The sequence below is a fragment of the Hippocampus zosterae genome, chromosome 16, assembly GCF_025434085.1.
Source record: "Hippocampus zosterae strain Florida chromosome 16, ASM2543408v3, whole genome shotgun sequence".
NCBI lineage: Eukaryota > Metazoa > Chordata > Actinopteri > Syngnathiformes > Syngnathidae > Hippocampus > Hippocampus zosterae.
Window position 1 is genome coordinate 11969452 of NC_067466.1, and position 9859 is coordinate 11979310.

Sequence of the window (9859 nt, forward strand, 5' to 3'; positions counted from 1 at the left end):
AACAGCAGTGGTCGGGCACACCACCGGGACCGGTGTGACTTCATGCGGTTCTTACTTGGCACAGGTTACGCCTTCCTGCTCTTCCAGGATGAGAGCTCTGTGCAGGCTTTGATCGACGCCTGCATCGAGGAGGACGGCAAGCTGTACCTGTGCGTCTCCAGTCCCACCATCAAAGACAAGCCGGTCAGTGGGCATAGCCTGCAAACATCCGCCGGCTTTGCTCATGGTGTTTCAAACTTTGTCAAAAGTTGATGAGACTTTGTTGAATTTGCTGGCGTCAGGTCCAGATCCGCCCGTGGAACTTGAACGACAGTGATTTTGTAATGGACGGATCCCAGCCTTTGGACCCAAGGAAAACAATTTTTGTTGGCGGTGTTCCTCGCCCGCTTCGTGCAGGTAGGCTATTGGTCAGGCAGTTTTCTGTCAGGTAAAACAAACAATGGCACTACAGGTATTGCTTATTTGTCTAATAAAGTGTGAAAGCTAATCAGAACATTGTTTCACCAACTGGCCGATACGTAGCTCTTCTTGCTGTGTCGGGTGGCTTGCCATGTAGGCCTAAGTACATATTACACTACTTTTTTTTTTAACCCCCCCCCCCCCCCCCCAACTGCTCAATTCATAATCACCATCGTGACGTGTCGTAGGTGCATGCAAATAACTCCTCACCTCTTGCCTTCTCGAATGCACCATGAAGACCAAGGTCCGGCCCCCCACCCCGCTGCTAGGCATTGAAGTCGCGTTTGCAGAGGGAAAAATTGTTGCTGTTTTCATCCTGGGTCAAACCGCACTCCCTGCCGATTGCGTTTCTTATCCACCGTTCACGTGTTTCTCTATCCTTCGGAAAGCCGAAGACATTTTTGCCACTCCCTTCAGCATTCGTGCAACCAACTGCAACATGATGAATGGACCATTGTTGAAGTACTGAAGCCCGCGGAGAGCGACTGAACACGGAAGAGCCCACGACTGCATGCCACCGCAGCCACCAAATTATTTTGTCTTCTGTGACGTGAAATTGCAACCACACAATTGTATTTAGTGGTTATTAAGCATTGTAAAGAGGTTCCAGAGGTGTCAAGAAAAACGTTCAAATCTTTGGTCTCTGACCTTTTGAGGGCATTTCCATCCATTTCAATGCAAAGGTTAGGAATCACAGCCATGGTCAAATAACCAGTTAAACTCGTATCTCAAGGAACCACCTTATTCCGTGAAAGTACTCCCCTGGAAAATGTAATCCTATTTATAACATGGCCACATTTGCTGATGGTGAGGTGTAAATTTGATCCGGTTGGCATGAAAAAGGTCCACAACGTTAGATGTCAGATACCCTTTTGAATTGCCAATGTGGAAGCTCAGGAATCAAAGTAGCAGAAGATACCCGTGATTTCAATTTTGAGCACCGCTTCCGATAGTGTTGCAATGCAAACACAAGGCGCGGATGATGTGCAGATGCATCTGCAATCTGTCCTGCTTTCCCGTTTTAGCTCCCAACCAGTTTTCGTCGCGCTGTTCACGTTTAACTCGGCTTTGATCAGTACGATCTCGGCGCTTTATCCCTGCTCATGTGTTCCGACATTTGCTTAATTGCTTCGCTGCCAGTCTTTGAAATGTCAGCTGTAAGCAAATGCTCGCTGGTGTTCTGACACGTGATAGGCTTGTGTTGGGGCGCAGCGCTCACACCCGGTGTGCTACAGTTGCTGAAATCATCAGCTTTCACCTTCACACTTGGCCTGTGCTCTCTGGGTCACCCTTTGGAATATGAACTTGTGGGATTTAATATTTTAATCCTGATTAGGTGTGCAAGTGTGTGTGTTTGTTTGTGTGTGTTAGATTCCAGTGCTGTATTTGCGTTAATGCCAGCGATCAAACGGCTATGGACTGTTGGCATTTCTATTGTAGAGTGTAAAGTCTTTCTTTTGTTTTTCCAAAATCCACTTTTTAATTTCCTTTAAATTATGTGATTAATCCCAAAATCGGATGAACGAAGGTCTCAAAATGTCATGTTCTCCGGTCTTGACAAGAAAAAAAAAGATCAGCATTTCTTTTTGTTGAGCATTTTACTGCACTTTGAAAGCGGCAATGAAAGTATAAATGTTTCATACTGAACAGAATGTTGGTTTATTCGAGGATATCAATTATATGATTTGGATTATCAATCCAAGGAAAGTAGAGGTTTCACTTTTGATAGATATGGCCATAAGAAGGTCTCAAGTTCTGAATTTTGGCTTCCTTAAAGGTCCGGTGTGAAGTCACCTTACCCAACCAGCTTTGGGGGAATATTTAGAGCAGTGGTTCTTAACCTGGGTTCGATGGAACCCTAGGGGTTCGGTGAATTGGTCTCAGAGGTTCGACAGAGCTTCTGCCATGGAGGTTGAGGCACACCGAATTCAACATGTCAATTAGTTATGACACCCCCGCTTGGCCATCACTGGCTGGTTCATTTTGTACACAATTTAAAAAAACGTATACTTAGGTCTTGAAATTTTGTTTACTTTTTTTCTGTTTTTAAAAAATGCATTTTTTATGTCTCAAATTTGTAAAAAAATATATATCGTAATTTTATTTTTCACGAATGAAGGGTTCGGTGATTATGCAGATGAACTGGGTGGAGGTTAAGAACCACTGATCTATAATATGCGTTTTTCACCCCAAAACACAACCATGTATAGTAAGATGTTTTTGGCCGAAAAAAACGACCATGTATCGAAAGGCGTTTTTAACCCCCAAAAAACGACTATGTATATATAGTAAGCTGTTTTTAGCCCGCAAAAAGCGACCATGTATAGTAAGGCGTTTTTAGCCAGAAAAAATGGCCATGGATAGTAAGGCATTTTTAGCCGAAAAAAACAACCATGTATTGGAAGCCGTTTTTTTAGCCGTTTTTTTAGCCGAAAAAAAACGACCATGTATAGTAAGGCGTTTTTAGCAGAAATAAACCACCATGTATAGTAAGGCGTTTTTAGCCGAAAAAAACGACCATATATAGTAAGGCATTTTTAGCCGAAAAAACCCCCGACCATGTATACTAGGGCATTTTTAGCCGAAAAAAAACGACCACGTATAATAATATATATATACATGGTCGTTTTTTCTGTTAAAAACGCCTTACTATACATGGTTGGTTTTTTTGGCTAAAAATGCCTTACTATAGATGGTCGTTTTTTTCGGCTAAAAACGCCCTACTATACATGGTCATTTTTTCTGCTAAAAATGCCTTACTATACATGGTCGCTTTTTTCTGTTAAAAACGCCTTACTATACATGGTCGTTTTTTCGGCTAACAGAAAAAACGACCATGTATATATATATTATTATACGTGGTCGTTTTTTTTCGGCTAAAAATGCCCTAGTATACATGGTCGGGGTTTTTTTCGGCTAAAAATGCCTTACTATATATGGTCGTTTTTTTCGGCTAAAAACGCCTTACTATACATGGTGGTTTATTTCTGCTAAAAACGCCTTACTATACATGGTCGTTTTTTTTCGGCTAAAAATGCCTTATTCTATACATGGTCGTTTTTTTTCAGCAAAAAACGCCTTACTATACATGGTCGTGTTTTCGGCTAAAAACGCCTTACTATACATGGTCGTTTTTTTCCGGCTAAAAATGCCTTACTATACATGATAGTTTTTTTCGGCTAAAAACTTCTTACTATATACATGGTCGTTTTTTTTCGGCTTAAAACGCCTTACTATATACATGGTCGTTTTTTTCGGCTAAAAACGCCTTACTATTTGGTCGTTTTTTTTCGGCTAAAAACGCCTTACTATACATGGTCGTTTTTTTCGGCTAAAAATGCCTTACTATATATGGTCGTTTTTTTCGGATAAAAACGCCTTACTATTTGGTCGTTTTTTTTCGGCTAAAAATGCCTTAGTATACATGGTCGTTTTGTTCGGCTAAAAACTCCTTCCTATATACATGGTCGTTTTTTTCGGCAAAAATTTTCTGCTAAAAATGCCTTACTAAATTACATGGTTGTTTTTTTCAGCAAAAAACGCCTAACTATACTTGGTCGTTTTTTTCGGCTTAAAACGCCTTACTATATATACATGGTCGTTTTTTGTGCTAAAAATGCCTTACTATACATGGTCGTTTTTTTTCAGCAAAAAACGCCTTACTATACATGGTCATGTTTTCGGCTAAAACGCCTTACTATACATGGTCGTTTTTTTCGGCTAAAAATGCCTTACATGGTCGTTTTTTTCGGCTAAAAATGCCTTACTACATGGTAGGTTTTTTTCGGCTAAAAATACCTTACTATATATGGTCGTTTTTTTTCGGCTAAAAACGCCTTACTATTTGGTCATTTTTTTTCGGCTAAAAATGCCTTACTATACATGGTCGTTTTTTTCGGCTAAAAATGCCTTACTATACATGGTCGTTTTTTTCGGCTAAAAATGCCTTACTATATATGGTCGTTAAAACACCTTACTATACATGGTTGTTTTTTTCGGCTAAAAATGCCTTACTACATGGTAGGTTTTTTTCGGCTAAAAATGCCTTACTATATATGGTCGTTTTTTTCGGCTAAAAATGCCTTACTATATATGGTTGGTTTTTTTCGGCTAAAAACGCCTTACTATTTGGTCGGGTTTTTTTCGGCTAAAAATGCCTTACTATACATGGTCGTTTTTTTCGGCTAAAAATGCCTTACTATACATGGTCGTTTTTTTCGGCTAAAAATGCCTTACTATATATGGTCGTTAAAACACCTTACTATACATGGTTGTTTTTTTTCGGCTAAAAATGCCTTACTACATGGTAGGTTTTTTTCGGCTAAAAATGCCTTACTGTACATGGTTGTTTTTTTCGGCTAAAAATGCCTTACTATTTGGTCGTTTTTTTTCGGCTAAAAACTCCTTATTATATACATGGTCGTTTTTTTGGCAAAATTTTTCTGCTAAAAACGCCTTACTATACATGGTCGTTTTTTTCAGCAAAAAAACGCCTTACTACACATGGTCGTTTTTTTCGGCTAAAAATGCCTTACTACATGGTAGGTTTTTTTCGGCTAAAAATGCCTTACTATACATGGTCGTTTTTTTCGGCTATAAATGCCTTACTATACATGGTCGGTTTTTTTCGGCTAAAAACGCCTTACTATACATGGTCGTTTTTACTATACGTGGTCAGTTTTTTTCGGCTAAAAATGCCTTACTATACATGGTTGTTTTTTTCCCAGCAAAAAACGCCTTACTATACATGGTCGTTTTTTTCGGCAAAAATCTTCTGCTAAAAACGCCTTAAAAAACATGGTTGTTTTTTTCAGCAAAAAACACCTTACTATAGATGGTCGTTTTTTTCGGCAAAAAAGGCCTTACTATACATGGTCGTTTTTTCCAGTTAAAATGCATTACTATACATGGTCGGTTTTTTTCTGCTAAAAATGCTTTACTATACGTGGTCGTTTTTTTTCGGCAAAAATCTTCTGCTAAAAACGCCTTAAAAAACATGGTTGTTTTTTTCAGCAAAAAACACCTTACTATAGATGGTCGTTTTTTTCGGCTAAAAACACCTAACTATACATGGTCATTTTTGTCGGCTAAAAATGCCTTACTATAGATGGTTGTTTTTATCGCCTGAAAAATGTGCTGAAATTTAGCCAAATTTGATGACAAAGTGATGACAAAAAAGCCTTACGATACATGTATCGTAAGGCGTTTTTGGCCCAAAAAAACGACCATGTATAGTAAGGCGTTTCTAACCCACAAATGACCCTGTATTGTCAGGTGCTGCAATGATACAACTGCGTTCTCGCCAAGCGAATGAATTATATGCTGATGTCAATGAGCATTCTTTGTAAAATGATGTCACATTTCCGGGTTTGTGGCTCAGAAAGATATCACTTGGGAAAAACTATCGCTTTGTCGATTTTATGAAATACAATTATGTATTTCATGTTTTTTTGTATTACTTGTGACATCCAATGTTTCATTTTGGATTTTCAAATATTACTTCACAGTTTTTAAATGCATTTCACCACTATCCTTTTATCTGATAATATTGTGTACCTATCTTCAGGTTCACATGTAACATACGCATGCAATCATTTTGAAGATTGTCAAAACGTTCATTTGTTTTATTTCCGGTATTACAATTCAAAAACTGAAACTTGTATAACAAACTGAAAAGAACATTCTATCGAGAGACAATGTTGATTTGTTGCGTTGGGTCTTTTGTTCGCAGTGGAACTGGCCATGATCATGGACCGCCTGTACGGCGGCGTCTGCTACGCCGGCATCGACACGGATCCCGAGCTGAAGTACCCGAAAGGAGCTGGGCGGGTCGCCTTCTCTAATCAGCAGAGTTACATTGCTGCTATCAGTGCTCGCTTTGTGCAGCTGCAGCATGGAGAAATCGATAAACGGGTTTGTGGAAAGAAATGTGACCTCGTCTCACATCTTTTCCTAATTTGTTGTGTACCAACTTGAGTCTTACTCGTAAGCGTTATTTAGCGGCAAGTGAAGAAATAGGTGATACAAAATGACTTAGCCAGTGAGAACTCTGGGGCTTTTTAATTCAACGCAAAGCCATGACTTTGTCTGAATGGCAGCAGGTAGTTAGTTACACGGATTAACAGTCTGCCATTTAGTGATATGATTTTCACATTTTTATATAATCGTTACAATGTGTTAGCTCTCCTAAGTACCACCATCATGGCCAGCATTAAAATACAATATGTTCATCAAGAAATGAGACAAAAATTAATTTAATATTGTAAGCCACTGCACCATTATGCACTGTTTGAACATTAATACTACGCTTAGAGGGGGAGAAGGAATCTACTTCAATAAGTCTTTGAAAAAAATAAAACCAGTTGTTTAAGATTACATGCAAATGTAGAAGTTCAAAAGCAGATTGAACTGAACTACACTTAGGCAGTGATTCTTCTTCATACCACAAGGGGGAGCACACATACCATTCGTGGTACTTGTACTACAATTTGAAAACTACTTAACTAGTGGAGGATGTTTTTGTTTGGCCCGTCACCAAGCCATTCACATCCTGCAGAGGATAGTTGAACAAAGATGCATTAGGTTTTGTCAATGAATCTTCTTTTTGTTCTCATTTAATATTTTACTCCCTAGGAGCCGCAGCACATTTTTTAATGCCTTTCCCTCCTCCGCCGCAGGTGGAAGTAAAGCCATACGTGCTGGACGACCAGCTGTGCGACGAGTGCCAGGGGACTCGCTGCGGCGGCAAGTTTGCGCCGTTCTTCTGCGCCAACGTCACTTGCCTGCAGTACTACTGCGAGTACTGCTGGGCGGCCATCCACTCACGCGCCGGCCGTGAGTTCCACAAGCCGCTGGTGAAGGAGGGCGGTGACCGGCCGCGTCACATCTCGTTCCGCTGGAACTGAGCGGTGGCAGGGAGCAGGATGGCAAAGGTAGTGCAAGAGTCGCAAAATCATTTAATGAATAAATGCACTTTTCTGTTGCTGGTTCCTTTTTGCTCAACAACTTTTTTTTAGTTTTTTTTTTTTTTTAGTTCATATTTATATTTTCACGAGAGAAAACAGGATTTATATCAACTATGTCCAGCAAGGAAAAAAGAAGTGTAATGTTGTTTGTTTTATTTTTTTGAAATGAAATGATTGTTCCAAAAAAAAAAGAGAAAAGAAAAAAAGAATATATAGGAAAGTTGAAGTGTGCTCTGGTACTCTGCTCTTCAATCGGCATGCTTTCCTTCATGTATTATTATTTTTTTATTATTATAAGAGCCCCCCCCCAACAAACTCTTTGATTTGACATTTGAGATTATTTTGTAGCAGAGCTCGTTTTAGATTTTTCCAAGACGCCAATGCGAGGCTTATGAGCAAATGTTGAATTGAAGAAAAAAAAAAAGGTGTTGCTGAAGAAGAGTGCACTTATTTCATGTTCTAGAATATACCAGTATACCCTTAGTTGATAACCAAAGCTGTTATAATAGCTAGCGGCACAGGATAGAGAAGCCCTGAAAGCCAAACACAGTCTCTCTCTCTCTCTCTCTCTCTTTCTCTCAGAAAAAAAAAGATCTCGACACATAATTTCGATCTCCATCATGACATGCAAAAACTAATACCTCAAACTCAGCTGCTAATGTGCCGGATGCAGTTTAAAAAAAAAAAAAGAAGAGAACAGCAAGTCATGAACACCTGCCCGTGTTGTTCTGTTTTTCCGGGCGGAGCTACGATGTTACTCGCACACTTTTTGTACTCGCTAGCTTCGTCGTCACCTTTTTATTTTTGTAACGGAAACCTACGCGGTCGTGCGCAGAGTGCATTATGGGAATGTATGGCAATGTGTGGCTCCGGGGCCCCCTCTCCTCATCAGTTTTAGACCCAAAACCTGACAATACCGGTCACATCTGAGGGGAAAAAAAAGCAATCAGCCTTTTTTCCCTGTTTGTATGGGGCTGCCACCAAATTAAGAACAAACAGAAACAAAAAAAAAATCACAGAGCTCTATTTTACATCGGAGCTGTTCAAATATGGCCTCCATATTCCCTCCCCCTATCGAGCAAAGCTAACCCGACTCAGCATCTATGTGTTTTAGAAGCATAACTGAAGACAGTCTACTACAATACTCACACGTGAGGAGCCCCCCCCGGCCCCCTTCCTAAATCCAGCAGGTTGGGGAACCAAAGATGTCCGTGCATTAGCGCGTCGCACTGTAACTCATTTCCTGCGTAGAAGCCCCCGCCCCCGAAGGATTGCAGAGAACCAAAGATTGGCCTTAATGAATATAAAATGAAAATAAAAATGTTAGCAGTGCAGTAAAACTCCCATTGGTATTAACGGCGACCATATATAGACTTCCTTTGAGGCCCCCTTCCCCCCACCCCCCCTCAAAAAAATAAAAACAACATAAATGTGCACATTCACGCAGTGGAAGTGAGTTTTTGACAAAATCCTCCCATTTTAGTAGAGGAGGAGTGCAGAGAAAACTTGATTTTGCTTGTGAGTGAGGATCCTCATATGGCTTTTTGCACCCGGGATATTTTCAAACACTTTGTGAAGAATTTGCTGTTCAAAATGAGATGATGAGAAAATTATTTTATACATGGCCTGCTGATTTTTTGGAACAGTGTTTTCTAGCCTAAATTATTTTGTCATGCACATATAAGCATTTATTATGCACTACTTTTCTAAATATCTTTTTTTTCCCTTCTTTTTATTTCCGGCAGTCATTTTAGGCACATTTTTCACAACTATGGGGAACTCCTTTTTGCAATACCTCAATTTTTTCACATTGTGAAAGGTAGCTTTTGTACTTTTGTTACTGAGAGATCTGCATATATGGAAATGTTCATTTTAAAGAAGAGGAGGAAAAAAAACATGAGCGGAGTGATTTCAAGAAATATATTATTTTCAATTATGCTTTTTATACATTTCAGTGCTGACGACTCTTTCCAACTATACGTGCGACGACGCATTTGCCGAGGAGAGACCAAAGTGTATCCGCTCTTTTGGTCTTCTTAGCTTTTCCTACACTTGATGTTTCCACTCAGTGATTCTAATAGCATGGCGAGAAATCATTTAAAAAGACAAAAAAATAAAAAAAAGTTGTGCTCTTAAAACTCGTTAAAAATTACCTTTCCCCTCCATATTCACCTTATTTCCTCAAATAGTGGCCGCTCCTCTTCCTCTGCTGAGCCCATTTGAACTCTGTTGATAACTAAAACCGCAGGACCTACACTAAGGCATGTAAGCGGTCTCTGATGTGGCTCATAAAAAAACTGTGGGGATGCTAGTGATTAAAAAAAGCCTCCCAGGAAATAGATGCCACCCCAATTTTAAGTTGCGCAATCAAACCCCTCCTCCAAGAAATCTTAATCTAAAAACTGCAGTCAAAGGCCTCTCTTCATTTGAGGCCC

General features: G+C 39.7%; 1 protein-coding gene across 4 annotated transcripts in view; it reads left to right on the forward strand.

Annotated features, from left to right (window-relative positions):
• cpeb4b (cytoplasmic polyadenylation element binding protein 4b) overlaps positions 1-8819 on the forward strand; it is a 31086-nt gene extending 22267 nt beyond the window's left edge. For all 4 annotated transcript variants that reach the window (XM_052046619.1, XM_052046617.1, XM_052046620.1 and 1 more), the window contains 4 exons: positions 65-183; positions 282-396; positions 6191-6372; positions 7137-8819. In XM_052046619.1, coding sequence (XP_051902579.1) covers positions 65-183; positions 282-396; positions 6191-6372; positions 7137-7364 — 644 coding nt within the window. In that variant the 3' untranslated portion in view covers positions 7365-8819. The remainder of the gene's footprint in view (positions 1-64; positions 184-281; positions 397-6190; positions 6373-7136) is intronic.
• The last annotated feature ends 1040 nt before the right edge of the window (positions 8820-9859 follow it).